The sequence below is a fragment of the Bos indicus x Bos taurus genome, chromosome 22 (genome assembly GCF_003369695.1).
Source record: "Bos indicus x Bos taurus breed Angus x Brahman F1 hybrid chromosome 22, Bos_hybrid_MaternalHap_v2.0, whole genome shotgun sequence".
Lineage (NCBI taxonomy): Eukaryota > Metazoa > Chordata > Mammalia > Artiodactyla > Bovidae > Bos > Bos indicus x Bos taurus.
In genome coordinates this window covers 45,342,920-45,359,065 of record NC_040097.1, presented here as the reverse complement: position 1 = coordinate 45,359,065, position 16,146 = coordinate 45,342,920, and the positions used below count along the sequence as shown (strand labels likewise).

At 38.7% G+C, this 16,146-nt stretch overlaps 1 protein-coding gene across 4 annotated transcripts in view; it reads right to left on the bottom strand.

The window, feature by feature from the left end:
* ANO10 (anoctamin 10) overlaps positions 1-16,146 on the bottom strand; it is a 228,247-nt gene that overhangs the window by 160,462 nt on the left and 51,639 nt on the right. For all 4 annotated transcript variants that reach the window (XM_027522171.1, XM_027522173.1, XM_027522172.1 and 1 more), the window contains exons 10-11: positions 11,274-11,465; positions 5,137-5,265 (exon numbers count right to left, since the gene is read on the bottom strand). In XM_027522171.1, the coding sequence (XP_027377972.1) occupies positions 5,137-5,265; positions 11,274-11,465 (321 nt within the window). The remainder of the gene's footprint in view (positions 1-5,136; positions 5,266-11,273; positions 11,466-16,146) is intronic.

Sequence of the window (16,146 nt, the reverse complement as noted above, 5' to 3'; positions counted from 1 at the left end):
CGTTAGCCTTGGCAACCAAAGGAAATACTTCTTATTCAGAGGTGTAAACGTAGAAGAAACAAAACAGCCTAAAACACTGCTGGCATTTTGGCCTATGTGGATTAATTTTAAACACCTTTCTTCTATGTCGTGACTGACTCTAAATGAGCCCACGGCTGTGCTTTTGTCTCCTATGCTTCCGGTCAACAGGAACACCTAACTGACATCCTCAGAGTAGATTAACATAGGGTCAGAATTCTGAGTCAGATGTCTCCACCAGCATGGAGGAAGGTGTTTTTCTAACTGCTCTGGGAAATCAGAATGAAGTCACATCCAGGACTTTTCAAAACAGGCTACAGAGGTCCCAAGAGCTTACCAAAGGAAAAAGATATAGCCAGGAAAGGGTCTGCTGTCTTTGAACGAAATTCATGGGTTTCTGCTCCACAGACCATTTACTTGGCATGTCCTTCTCCTGCCCAGCTGCATCTCTGGTAAACGTACTAAACTAAAGATACCTGTGGGTGTGTACAGTGTGGTTTTAGATATCCATTTCTTCTTGACTACATGAAGCAGCAGAATTCTTCACAACACTGTAAATCAACTATACTTCAACGAAAAAAGACAAAACAGAAGGAGCAGAATCCCTGAAGACAAAAATAAAAAGATGGCTTTGTCTTCTCTTAGCACCAGATTCAGTGAAATATACATAGAGTAGAGTTAGCCGCTCAGTCGTGTCCAACTCTTTGTGATCCTGTGGACTGTAGCCCACCAGGTTCCTTTGTCCATGGGATTTTCCAAGCAAGAATACTGGGGTGGGTTGCCATCTCCTCCTCCAGGGGATCTTCCCAATCAAACCCAGGTCTCTTACGTCTCCTGCATTGGTAGGCAGGTTCTTTACCACTAGTGCCACCTGGGGAGCCACACTCAATACTGAGTGTAATTTATTTAACTAAGGAGTGAAAAGGATGAGCACTGGGCATCCTTTTGTGTTGTACAGGCAGGACTCAGAAAATGTTATACACTAACAAATATAGATATATAACTAATACTGAAAATAAATTTATCCAAAAATATCCATCTTCCCTTTTTAAATAAACACTGAAATTCCCAGCTTCCTTTTTAAAACTCCGTTAATTCAACAGTCATCTAAACACTGAACTGCATCCCTATAGTGTTTTAGTCACTACTCTAGGGAGTAGCCTATTTTCTGAGATAGAAAAGCAGACATCATTCGGTTCTCATGAAGCCAGTGGTGCACAGGAGGGTTGAGATGAGGTCCTGAAGGTGAAACCCCATGATGGGATTAGTGACCTTAAAAAAAAAAAAAAAAAAAAGACACCAGCAAGTAAGAAGGCAGCTCTCAACAAGCCAAGAAGGCCCTTACAAGCACAAAATCTGCCAGCACCTTGATTTTGGACTTCCAGACTTCAGAACTGTGAGAAATACATGTCTTATTTAGGCCAGCCAGTCTACAGAATTTTGTTAGAGCAGCCTGAGTGAATACAAGTCATTGTAAAAAAAAAAGTTTCAACAATCAAGTACAAATCCTCTTGGAACAAATGGAAAAACAGAAAATCTCAGCAAAACAAACAAAACCCAGATGTTATAATTACAACACAGAACTAAATGGAACTTTTAGAACTGAAAAATGTAATCCCAGAAACTTTTAAAAACTCAGTAGATGGGGTCAACAGTATAGTGGAAATGACAGAGGAAAGAATCAATGAACTTGAGGAATATGAATAGAATTCACCCAACCTGAACAGCAGAGAGAAAACAGAGAAGATGAACAGAACCTTAGCGATCTGTAGGGAAAAAAAAAAAAATTCAGATTATCAGAATCCCAAATGGAGAAAAGAAAGAAGAAAGAGTATCCGAAGAAATAAGGCCTGAAATTTCCCCAAATTTGGTGAAAGAATAAGCCTAAAGATCTAAGAAGTGAAGTAAACCCCAAACAAATAAATCAATCCACACCAAGACCCATTTAACTCAATTTGGGGAAACTAAAGAAAAAACTTCAAAAGCAACCAGAGGAAAAGTGCAACAGTACCTACCATCGGTCTGAATAAAAACAGATTCCTCACCTAAACCTTGGAGAAGGATGTGCCAGAATATTTTTCAAGTGCTGAAAGAAAAGAATTGTAATCCACGAATTCCATACCTTATGAAACTATCCTTCAGGAATCAAAGAGGGGGAAAAACAGTGATCAGATAAAGAAAAGCTAAGAGAATTTATTGCTAGCATTGGTTAAAGGAAGTTCTTCAAACAGAAAGGTTACAACACAGTTTTCCAGGCCTGCCACGACAAAGTATCAGGAACCAGGTGGTTTAAACAACAGAAATGTATTGTCTCACAATCTGGAGACTTGGAGTCTGAAGTCATGGCTTCAGGGGCCCTGCTCCCTCTGAAACCTGGATGGGTGACTGCTCCGTTGGTGCTGCCTGGGTTCTGGCGGTTAACGGCAGTCCTCGGGTTCCGTGGCCTGGAGCTAAAGCGCTTCCATCTCTGTCTCCTTCGTCACAGGGCACTCTCCCCTGGGTTTCTGTGTCTCTTCTCTTCTTGTCAGGACAATGGTCATACTGGATAAGGGTCTCCTCTACTCCAGTATGACCTCACTGGAACTACTTAGAGCTGTAACAACTCCATTTCCAAATCAGGTCACATTCTGAGGTGCTGGGGGTCAGGAATTCAACAGACTTTTGGGGGAGACACAATTTACCAATAACAAGTTATCAAAGAAAAGTTTACAGACTGTAGGTTGCCGTTCATATAACATAGCATTCTCAAAATGAGAAAATTATAGAGATGGAGAAGAGATTCATGACCACTGATGCTCACAGAGGTGAGCTGAGGGACCAGAATACCAGTGTGACTATAAGGGGGCAGGAGGAGGGGGACCTTTGTGATGATGGAAATGCACATATCTTGACTGTAGGGGTTTAATGAATCAATACATGTGATAAAATGACAACCACACACACACTATACCAGTGTCAAGGTCTCCGTTTTGAAATCATGTTACAGTTATGTAAGTTGTAACCACTGGGGCGAACTGGGTGAAGGGTGCCTAGGACCTCTGTACTATCTTTCCAACTTCCTTTGAATTATAATTATTTCAAAATAAAAGGCTTAAAAATGTAACAAAGTAAAAATTAAAGTCACAATTAAAGAATATGTTTTCTATAGAAAACTTAAGGTTTTTCCTCACAAGAGTTTTTAATCAAGGCTTTTATTTCTGTTGTACTCTAAAGAGCCAATTTAGATAATGACAGTAAAATAGTTGCTTGAATACTACAGGAAGATACTAAAATGCTAAGAGGAGGCATAAGGGTTAGAACCTCAGGACAACAAAGTTCCTGCTAAAACTGATTAAGAGATCAGTTCCTGATATCTGATTAAGAGATCACTGATACAAAAGAAAACACTGGCGTAATGAAGGGGAATATATAGGAAGACTGGGCCAGCCAGGAGTCTAGAAAAAGTGACAGCAAAATCAAGAAGTGGGAAGTGTTGAAATCACCCATCACTGCTTAGAAGCTGATGATGGGACACCGAGACCCGGCTCAGACAGAGCTCTGCTCTGTTTGAAGGAAGGAATGATTTTTAGGTTTTCTGAATCTCTTAAGCCTATTACACTCCTCTTTCTCTGCCACTAAATTCACTAAGAAACCATCTAATAACCAGTTCCACTTCTACTTGAACACGGACTGTTATAAGCATTGGAAAAGTCTCCTTATGGCAAATAAACTACCTGGTATTCTGGTCAGTTCCTTGAGCCTCATGATTTTTAAATGAAAGCCAGCCCTAAAGCTGAAAGCCACTAATGAGCTCCGGATGTGCTGACAAAGACAGCCTCCAAGATCTGCAGAGTTAAGGGCCGTGTCTTAAATCAAGAAGATGCACTGTGAGCCTGGTTGGTTGGCCATCCCGTCTGAGGGACCTCTGTCTTGTTCTTTCACTGCCACAGGTGGTAAGTCACCTTGCAAATAGCTCTCCAAAATCCTGTTCAGCCAACAAAATTCAAAACAGGCTTACTTTTATCTGCAAAACATTCTCTTTCTCTTCCTGCTGCTGCTGCTAGTCGCCTCAGTCGTGTCTGACTCTGAAACCCCAGAGATGGCAGCCCACCAGGCTCCCCCGTCCCTGGGATTCTCCAAGCAAGAACACTGGAGTGGGTTGCCATTTCCTTCTCCAATGGATGCAAGTGAAAAGTGAAAGTGAAGTCGCTCAGTCGTTTCTCTTCCTACTTGCTGCTATCTAAAATCCTTCTCCAAAACACATACCCTATACACAACTTCTATCATGAACACAGATTCCTGCCGAACAAGCTAAAAGAGCAAACAGAACAAAGCAGAATCTCTTTCTTCTACTACCAGAAATGTACAAGTTCATTTCATTTCTTAGGGTTAGCCCTAAGTCCTGAATCACCGCTCTGTGACCCTACTAAGTTCTGCTTTGACAAACTTTTACTACTATTCTATTTTTTTTAATATCTAAAAAGGAAAGATCACAGTATCCTTGACAACTATAATCACAAGAAGAAAATTCCTGCACATTCTTCCATTTGTTATTGATTAGAGCTTCATTTTCAAGATGTACAGTAATCTGTATTCAGAAATATGATAAACAAGTTAAATGTCAAAGAAATACACAGACAGCCAACTTATACTTTGTATGTGATATTATGGGTCTTCCTATTCTTTACATCTTGGAGTTGTAGAGCGTTTTACGATGAATCCCATACCTGCTGCAAATGAGACTTTAAACAAGTCATGATCAAAAAGCATTTCTTAGGATTTATTTGCTTAAGAAAGTAGAAGTTACAGATTCCCTAAAACTGACTAAAAAAAAATATTAAGTCCACAGAATTCTACTTCAAATAGGATTTATCTCCTCAGCACTAGACACACCAGCACAATGGCTGGAAAAGTAACAGTCCTGTTTGTACCATGGTGACTGTTTTGTACGTAGGCAACAACCAAGAACGCACAGCCTGGATCCTCGTGTGTTCCATTACCTGAACTGCTTTGCCTTCTAACCAGTTAATGCAAGTCACTGAACTGCCCCATCACTGACAGGCAGGGACATCACTGCTTTAGAAGAACACGGGCATCTGACATACAGACTATTTAAAATAGACTTAAATGTTCACTTACCTCCACGGCTACTACGATCAAAACGAGGTCTGTTTTTGACTCTGGGAAGAGTGCATTCACTTGTGGTGACATTCCGATCAGAGCACAGTTGGTGACCACAGATATAACACTCATTGTTTCAAAAGCCAACTGAAAGAAAAAAAAAAGTGTGAAATGAAAAATCACAATTGCATGTGTGCTCAGTCATGTCCGACTCTTTGAGACCCCATGGACTGTAGCACGCCAGGTTCCTCTGCGTATGGAAATTTTCCTGGCAAGAATACTGAAGAGGGTTGCCATTTCCTTCTCCAGGGGATCTTCCTGGCCCAGGGATCAAACCCATGCCTCTTGCATTGGCAGGCAGACTCTTTACCACAGCGCCACCTGGGAAGCCCAAAAACCACAATGACTGTGTCCATATTTCATCCTCCTTTTTCATGTTATTTAAAGTCAAAGAAAAAGTCTTTCCTTAGTTCTAAACATTCCAAGAATATGTAAAACTTTTTCTCTATAATGCCATGATTTTATTTAGGTCAAAAAAGCCATACTGATAGAAGGTATTTCAGATACTTTAGGCTTGAATATCCCAAACAATATGTTCTATCTTTCCAACTGGAGGTGGGCAGGGACCTGAATTTGGAACACATCCAAGAAAAATACACTATTAAAGTTAGTTGACTCTATGCATATCTAAAGGGAAACGAAAGTAGTGCAATCAGAGGGAATGTTTTATATTCAAAAATAAAGATGACTTTAAATAGAATTCATTTTGTGAAACTGTCCTACTTAACAGACCACACATCACATCTGGTTCAGCCATACCCAAGGCACCAGTTACAATGATTCCTTTCTAGTGGCATTTACCAAATCACCTGTAGAACTTTAGAAAAACACAGATACCAGGCCCCACTGAGACCTACCAAGACCTCTGTGATGCAGGGTCCCACGACCAGTGCACATTACTGAGTGTGGACTGGGGAAACGTTGTGACCATTGTTCTTTCTTTTTTGTGTGCACAGCACTTGGTGATCACTACTTAAGAACTTACTAATTCTAAGAAATGCAATTACCACTAGAAATATAGAAGCAAAACATGATTGAAGCTCAACTTAATAAAATCTTGTCCCATGAAGATTATCTAATCTCAACTTAATGAAATCTTGTCCCATGAAGATTACCTACCATCTTGTATTTTAAAAAATCCTTTGTGTAATCTTATTATTTTTGACAGTTTTCTTTATAACAAATCTATGCAGGACTTTACCTTCTCCTAAAATTGCTTTAAATTTCTATTTATTTAATTATAAATTCAATCAAAAATCAAATGTTACCAGTGTACAGGGAAGAGTCTCCTTGTCCCCTTTCTTCCCCTTGTCAGTTTCTGTTCTTTCCACAAGATAACCACTATTATTAATTTCTTATATAACTTTCCACACACTTTGTCTGCAAACAAATATAAGCAAACTTGCACAAACACTTTCTTATTCTCCTCTCAGCATAATACACATTGTCAAGTCCCTTGCTTTCGTCACTTAAGATGCTGTGGAAGTTATTTTGTGTCAGGACACAGAGATCATCATTCTTAAGTCACAACTTAAGCCTTGAGTCACTACTGCTTAAGTATTTTATCACATGAATGTACCAAGGTTTATTTAATCATTTCCTTACTGGTTATTATTACAAACAATGCTACAATTAGAAACCCTGCAAACACATCCTTTAAGAAGTGTGGAAGTAGAATAAATTCCTGAAAGTGGAATAGTTGAGTCAAAGGTGCCACTGTATTCGTTATTCTGATAGTACCAAGCTGAACTTCCCAGGGTTGATCAGTTCGCCTTCCCATCGGCAGCACAGGACAGTGTCTGACTTCCTGCATTTCTAATACACTTCTATCTAAACTTTTTGATTTTTAAATATCACTTATCATGAGTTATAATTTACATATAATAAATTGCACTCATTTATGATATACACTTTATTACTCACCTGGGAAACCACTATCACAAAAGGATATTTCCATTTTCCCCCAAAGATTCCTCACAATGCTTTGCAATCCACCCCTCTCTTCATACCTGGCACCAAGCAAACTTTGATCTATTTTTTTGTCACTATATATTAGTTTTTCCAGAATTTTATATAGTTAGATTCACACAGTATATATGCTTTTATGTCTCCTTCTTTCACTCAACATGACTTTGAGGTTGATCCATATTATATGTTATCAGTAATTTATTCTTCTTTTTATTGCTGAGTAGGACTGAGCGACTTCACTTTCACTTTTCACTTTCATGCACTGGAGAAGGAAATGACAACCCACTCCAGTATTCTTGCCTGGAGAATCCCAGGGATGGGGGAGCCTGGTGGGCTGCCGTCTATGGGGTCGCACAGAGTCGGACACGACTGAGGCGACTTAGCAGCAGCAGCAGCGCTCCACTGTATGAATATATCATGATTTTTTTACCCACTTACCTAGTGGGTTGTTTGGTAAACTGGGTTGTTTCCAGTCTTGGACTATTCTGAATAAAGTTACTATGGATACTCCTGTACAGTCTTTGCAGGGATATGTTCTTTCCCCTGGATTTCTAAGAACAGAGGTGCTGGGGTATGGTAGGTATATGTTGAACTATTTTTTTTTTTTTTTACAAATTGCAATTTAGTTTTTCAAAGTAACCATTTACATTTTTATTGGTAATGTATGAGAGTTCCAGGTACTACACATTATTGCCAACACTTGGCACCACTAGTCTTCATTTTAAAACAGGTATATAGTGCAATCTCACTGTGGTTTTCTTGCGTATTTTCCCGGTAGCTAATTCTAAATCTTTCCTTGAGTTCATTGATTATTTGTATATATTCTTTGGTGAAGCATTTCTTCAAATCTTGTCCATGTCTTTATTTAACTGTCTTATTACTGAGTTGCAAGAGTCCTTCACGTAATCTGAACACAAGTTCTCTGGCAGATGTATGTGTTGTGAATATTTTCTCTCCTTGTCTGTCTTGCCTTTTTTTCCCTCTTAACTTTTGAAGAGCAAACTCCCTTATCCCCTCATTTGGAGATTTAATTACCCCAATACTATCAGTAGACAGTTGATGATTTTCTCCATTTAACAGATTTTACCTATCACATACTGAATTTCTGGACTTTCTATTTTGTTCCATTGATCTGTCTGAATAATGTACCAGGACCACTCTACTTTAACAAGTGAGTTTATGTAACATATTTTAATATGTAGGAAGGTGTGTCCCTGACCTTCCTTAGAGTTTTCCTGCTATTCTACTTCATTTCTTTTGCCCTATGAACTTGACAGTAAGTTATCTAATTAAAAGAAGAACTTCCATGGGGATAGTGCTACATTTATCAGCTAATTTTTAGGTTAACTTATTTGTAAATTAGAGGAGAACTGATACATTTAGGATATTGAGTCCTCCTATATTAGACACTGCTGTGTAACAAATCATCCCAAACTCTGTAACTTAAAAACAACAACCATTTCTTTAGTTCATTATTCTGCAGGTGGACAACTTTTGGTCTAGCTGACCTTGACTGGGCTTCCTCATGTACGTGTGGTCAGTGGGTGGGTAAATTGGAGACATAATTGGCCTGAGGAGGACTAGTTAGAATTTCTAGAACAATATTCAATAAGAGTAGGGACAGTGGACATTCTTGCATTGTTCCTAATCTTAGAAAGCATTCAATCTTTCACTAACAAGTATGGTTGTTAGCTTTAAGCTTTTTGAAATAGATGTTCCTTATCAAGTTGAAGCAATATCCTTCTATTCCTATGTTTCTGAGAGTTTAAAAAATGAATGAGTGTTGGATGTTGCCAAATGCTTTATATATACTGACTGATATAATCATGAGATTTTTTTTCTTCTTTGGAATATAACTATGGTAGACTACACTGGTTGATTTTGAATATTGAACCAGAGCTTGCATCCCTGGACAAAATTCCACTTGTCATGGTATATAATTCTCCTCATATACTGCTAACTCTTATTAGTTAAGCTATTATTAAGCTGTTCTTAAAGAGATGGGAATACTAGACTACCTTACCTGCCTCCTGAGAAATCTGTATGCAGGTCAAGAAGCAACAGTTAGAACTGAACATGGAACAACAGACTGGTTCCAAATTGGGAAAGGAGTACATCAAGGCTGCATTTGTCACCCTGCTCATTTAACTTATATGCAGAGTACATCATGAGAAATGCTGGGCTGGATGACGCACAAGCTGGAATAAAGACTGCTGGGAGAAATATCAATAACCTCAGATACACTGATGACACCACCCTTATGGTACAAAGCGAAGAACTAAAGAGCCTCTTGATGAAAGTGAAAGAAGCGAGTGAGAAACTTAATTCAGAAAATTAAGATCAAGGCATCCAGTCCCATCACTTCATGCCAAATAGATGGGGAAACAATGGAAATAGTGAGAAACTTTATTTATTTTTTTTTTGGCTCCAAAATCACTGCAGATAGTGACTGCAGCCATGAAATTAAAAATGCTTCTCCTTGGAAGAAAAGTTATGATCAATCTAGACAGCATATTAAAAAGCAGAGACATTACTTTGCCAACAAAGGTTCCTCTAGTCAAAGCTATGGTTTTTTCAGTAGTCATGTATGGATGTGAGAGTCGGACTATAAAGAAAGCTGAGCGCAGAAGAATTGATGCTTTTGAACTGTGGTGTTGGAGAAGACTCTTGAGAGTCCCTTGGACTGCAAGGAGATCCAACCAGTCTATCCTAAAGGAAATCAGTCTTGAATATTCATTGGAAGGACTGATGCTGAAGCTGAAACTCAAATACTTTGGCCACCTGATGTGAAGAACTGACTCACTAGAAAACACCCTGATGCTGGGAAAGATTGAAGGTGGGAGGAGAAGGGGACAACAGAGGATGAGATGGTTGGATGGCATCACTGACACGATGGACATGAGTTTGAATAGGCTCCTGGAGTTGGTGATGGACAGGGAAGCCTGGCGTGCTGCACTCCATGGGGTTGCAAAGAGTTGGACGTGACTGAGTGACTAACCGAAACTGAAAGCTGTTCTGTATGTTTATTCACAACAGATATTAGTCTGTTATCTTCTTTTATACTAGTCCTGATTTACTACCATACTGATACTAAATTCATAGAATGAATTAGAAAATATTCCTTCCTCCTCTGTTTTCTGGGACAAATTATGTAAAATTGATGTTAATTTCCCTTTAAATGTTAGAATTTACCAGTAAAACCATTTGGGCCAGGATATTTCTTTTTCGGGAATTTTTAATAGCATATTCAATTTCCTTGTGATTCTGAGGATACTCAAACTACCTATTTCACGTTGAGTGAGTTGTGGTAGTGTACTTTTGGAGAAACTGCTCTATTTCATTCAAGATGATATGTAGCCAGAAGATACAAAGAACTGACTGAAAATGAAAACACAGCATGTCAAACTTTTGGGGATATGAGTAAAGCAGTGCTAACAAAGAAATCTGTAGAACTAAAGGCATGTACCAGAAAAGAGGGAAAATCTCAAATCAATAGTCTGAGCTTCTACTCAAGAAACTAGAAACAAAGAACAAAATAAACACAAAAGAATCAGAAAGAAGGAAACAATAAAGGTAAGAGTACAAATCAATGAAATTGAAAGCAGTAAAATAACAGAGAAGATCAATGAAACAAAGAGTTGCTCCTTGGAAAAGATCAATACAATTGTCACACCTCTAACAAGACTAATAAGAAAGAAGAGACAGTTCTCACACTTCACACATTCTCTTTCATCCATGATTATTTATAAATGTGTTGTTTAGTTTTTAAGTGTTTGGTGATTTCCCTATCATCTTTCTGCTACTGATTTTCAATTTGGTTCCACCATGGCCAGAGAGCACATTGTGTATAAGTTCAATTCTTAGAATTTTTTAAGGTTGTTTTATTCCCCAGGAGATGGTACATATTGTTGCAAGTTCCCCAGGAGATGGTACATATCGTTGCAAGTTCTATAAACACTTGAAAAGAAAGTATATTCTACTACTGTTGAGTAGAAAGTTCCATAACATGGATTAGATTCTCTTACTGGATAGTATTTTTCCAAAACTCTCCATAGAGCTTTTATTTAAAATCACAATGCTTCATTTTTTAATTAAAAAAAATCATAATTTTTTTTTCAAATAATTACCTGCCATACACCAATACTGGCTGAGGGTTCTGAGAATGGACGTTTTAAGACTCTGCACATTTTTAAGGCATCTGAATTAACTTCAGTGAGATTATTTAGCACAGCGAAGGCAGCTGCCAGTGGGTAAACACAGGAGAAAAGGCTCACATAACCAAACTGCAGGAATAACTCCAAGTAATCATCAAAGGTGCCCTGAAAATATAAACAAGAAGAAAACAGGCATTGTTTTAATATCACTTAATAAGAGCAGTCTTTAGCAGTCTTTTGAAAGCAGTCTTTCAAGGCAGGAACCTCTAACAACAATAATAATAAAAATCTCAAGAGTTTCTCCCAATTCCTTCTTCTCAACAACAGAATTTAAATTCAAAGACCATTTTATCTTCAAGTCCCTGAAATAAAGAATAAAAAATGATTTTGCTGCTCATATCACATCAAATCACTGAAATATTACATTTTTTTCCTAAGGTAAATTACAGCAAATCTAAAGCAATTTGCTCCTGACCAAGTAAAAAGAAATAATCCCGTATCACTATTAGAAATCTTACATGATGGTCCCTTCACGAATCTCTGCCCCTGAAATTCCATTAATAACTTGACGGTGGTGACGCCAGCAAAAAATGGCAAAGTAAGAACATCCAGAAGTTTTCCTCTCCATAAAAGCAAACAGAAACTAACTATAAAATGTGTCAAAATTCACTTTGTTAGTATTCTGGAAATTAAACAAAGGCTTGTATCAATTATGGAAACATTTAGTCAAGAATAACAGCTCAATTTTGAGTCTCACCTTCTGCTCCCCAGTTCTGTAGCAGCTTCAAAAAATAAGAATAGCATGCATTCCCATACCAGAGGGAGGAGAATGTGGCTGCAGATCTTTGAAAGTCTAATCCGAAAGGAAAGCATTATCTGGCCTGCCTCTAGAAGACTTGACTCAAAAGAATTCTCCCTATTTAACCACATTGAGTCTTCGGGTGCTAAAGGTCCTCCCCCACAGATGTTAACTGAATTTTTTAACATCAGACTTGACCTGCATACACATTTCTCAGGAGGCAGGTCACGTGGTCTGGTATTCCCATCTCTTGAAGAAGTTTCTACAGTTTGTTGTGATCCACACAGTCAAAGGTTTTGGCATAGTCAATAAAGCAGAAATAGATGTTTTTCTGGAACACTCTTGCTTTTTCAATGATCAAGCAGATGTTGGCAATTTGATCTGTGGTTCCTCTGCTTTTTCTAAAAATGAGCTTGAACATCTGGAAGTTCATGGTTCACATATTGTTGAAGCCTGACTTGAAGAATTTTGAGCATTACTTTACTAGCGTGTGAGATGAGTGCAATTGTGCTGTAATTTGAGTATTCTTTGGCATTGCCTTTCTTTGGGATTGAAATGAAAACTGACCTTTTCCAGTCCTGTGGCCACTGCTGAGTTTTCCAAATTTGCTAACATATTGAGTGCAGCACTTTCACAGCATCATCTTTTAGGATTTGAAATAGCTCAACCAGAATTCCATCACCTCCACTAGCTTTGTTCATAGTGATGCTTCCTAAGGCCCACTTGACTTCACATTCCAGGATGTCTAGCTCTAGGTGAGTGATCACACCATCGTGATTATCTGGGTCATGAAGATCTTTTTTGTATAGTTCTTCTGTGTATTCTTGCCATTGCTTCTTAATATCTTCTGCTTCTGTTAGGTCCCTACCATTTCTGTCCTTTATTGAGCCCATCTTCAATGAAATGCTCCCTTGGTATCTCTAATTTTCTTGAAGAAATCTCTAGTCTTTCCCATTCTACTGTTTTCCTCTATTTCTTTGCATTGATCGCTGAGGAAGGCTTTCTTATCTCTCCTTGCTATTCTTTGGAACTCTGCATTCAAATGGGTATGTTTTTCCTTTTCTCCTTTGTTTTTTGCTTCTCTTCTTTTCACAGCAATTTGTAAGGCCTCCCCAGACAGCCATCTTGCTTTTTTGCATTTCTTTTTCTTGGAGATGGTCTTGATCCCTGTCTCCTGTACAATGTCACGAATTTCAGTCCATAGCTCATCAGGCACTCTATCTATCAGATCTAGTCCCTTACATCTATTTCTCACTTCCACTGTATAATCATAAGGGATTTGATTTAGGTCATACCTGAATAGTCTAGTGGTTTTCCCCACTTTCTTCAATTTAAGTCTGAATTTGGCAATAAGCAGTTCATGATCTGAGCCACAGTCAGCTCCTGGTCTTATCTTTGCTGACTGTATAGAGCTTCTCCATCTTTGGCTACAAAGAATATAATCAATCTGATTTTGGTATTGACCACCTGATGATGTCCATGTGTAGAGTCTTCTCTTGTGTTGTTGGAAGAGGGTGTTTGCTACGACCCATGCAGTCTCTTGTCAAAACTCTATGAGGCTTTGCCCTGCTTCATTCTGTACTCCAAGGCCAAATTTGTCTGATACTCCAGTTTCTTGACTTCCTACTTTTGCATTCCAGTCCCCTATCATAAAAAGGACATCTTTTTTGGGTGTTAGTTCTAAAAGGTCTTGTGGGTCTACATAGAACCATTCAACTTCAGCTTCTTCAGCATTACTAGTCAGGGCACAGACTTGGATTACTGTGATATTGAATGGTTTGCCTTGGAAACGAACAGAGACCATTCTGTCGTTTTTGAGACTGCATCCAAGTTCTGCATTTTGGACTCTTGTTGACTATGATGGCTACTCCATTTCTTCTAAGGGATTCTTGCGAGAGGCAAGTGATCTTTAATAACTGGAAAAAGGCACCTGCATTGAAGTGGGAGGCCTGGACACTGGTGACTCTGACCTATCACCTGAGCAACATCACCACTCCTCCACAGGACCCAGAGGCCTGCTGCTCACACAGTTACCCCAGTGGGGCCAAGCAGCGCTCTACATGGTGCAGTGACGGGGTGAGGGAGCCATCCACGCCAGCTTCCAGCCTTCTCACTCTCATGATCATTCAGTGCACATGCAAAAATGACAGCTTAAGAAAAACACTCACTGCAGTATTTTAAAGCAACATGAAACAATCATTATAAATTCATAATTTTAAGTATTATTACTGTATTTCACAATCAGTCTTTCACCAAGATACAGACGCCAGATTCAACAGATGAGAGCTTTAGTAGAAGTCAGATTCTACTTCTAGTCAGTCTCTTTATTTTTTATTTTACTAAAATATGAAATACCCAAACAAAATTACTGGGGAATTACAGAGTACTGGGGATAGCAGGAAGTGCTTCTTCCAGATGTTCTGGATATTTGGATGAAAAATGAACCCAGGGATTTTGAGTGAGTTTCACTGACTGTCTGCAAGCCTTGCCAAAGAGTAATGCCAACTGCCTATGTTTTGGGAGCTGGCAGGTTGACACTCAGCTGGGGATTCAGTGGTGAACAGTTTCTAAACAACTCTTTGGTTGCATTTGGCACTAGAAAGAATTTCCTTATGTTCTGTTGCAGCATTGAGATGTGGTTTTTAAATACACCCAGCAATATAGCATCGATTTATTTCTCTGAAGAGTGAAGAAATCAAGGGTTGGGAAAGAGTGAAAATCTTAGCAATCAAGCCATTGTTACCACAATTCATTCTTAAGAAATCCTGAGAGCCTATGCTTGGCTTTCAAAATTGCGTTGTTTTAGCTCATAAAATACAAGGTTGAGGCTCTGCAGAGATGTGTCGATGACAGTTTCTCTCTGATGCTCCACAGGGCAGCCTCCAGAAGTCACATAAACATCATCTGGCCTTTCTAGCATCCAGAACCCAGGGAGCCCCTTCCTCACAGAACAGCACACCCCACATTCTGCATTTCCATCTCACAACAGGATTTGCAGTGGTAGTATTTACATGGTAACACTATCAGTACTTTGACACTTCTGAGTACTTTTGGTTCAGTCAATTCAGCAGACCAGGGACATTATCTTTCATCAAGAAGCAAAGAAAAAAAAAGCAAATTTAACAAAGTAAACAACCACATGTTAAAAAAATACACTAACCAAGATACACGCTACTCTATCAGCTGCAAGTTAGCAAAAGAACAACTTACTAAGATGATTCTGAGGACCTATTCACAAACTTTAAGAACAAAGCAACTATTTATAATGCTATGGTATATCCGTGACATAGTAATTTTACATATCTAATTTATTACATGTATGAAAACCAAGTTTCAGGTTCCAGGGGATCCATCCCACCAGCCCCTCACACACATCTCAGAGTTTCCCACCCAGAGTAAGTGAGAAGGAAAGAAAGTACAGGATGAAGGCAACAGCCAGCACACAGCAGGCCTGAGCCACTCTTTTCCTGAAGCTGTCCTTTATTCAACATTGAACTGAGTGCCTGCTGAATGCCAGGCTCTCTGTTAGCAACAGAGTTTCCACAATAAACAACATGGAAACCCTATCCCAGTGACTGAGAAAGGAAAATTGCTAGCAAATGGCACAAACCCTTAAGAATATTAGCATATTCAACATCACAATGTGGAATACTGAGCAAGTGAAGTTAATCACTTAAATGCAAACGTGGTGGTCCATTAAGAAACGTACGAAAATACTAATTGAAGGAGGTAAGATACAGAAGCAAAAAAAAATTTTTTTTGATAAAATTCAACATCACGATAAAACTTCTTTTCAAATAGGAAAGAGAAAAAACTTCTTAAACTGATAAAAGTTACTGCCACAAACATAGAACATACATAATACTCAATGGTCAGGGGAAAAAAAAAATCAGGAACAAGATAAAGATTCCTGTTATAACTATTTGTGTTCAAATTGTATTGAACATATTAGTGAGTCAAATAATAAAAAGTTGAAGGACTGAAGGAAAAAAGAAAATAGCCATTAGTGAAGCGGGGAGGGTTAAGAGTTTGGAATCAGCAGACACA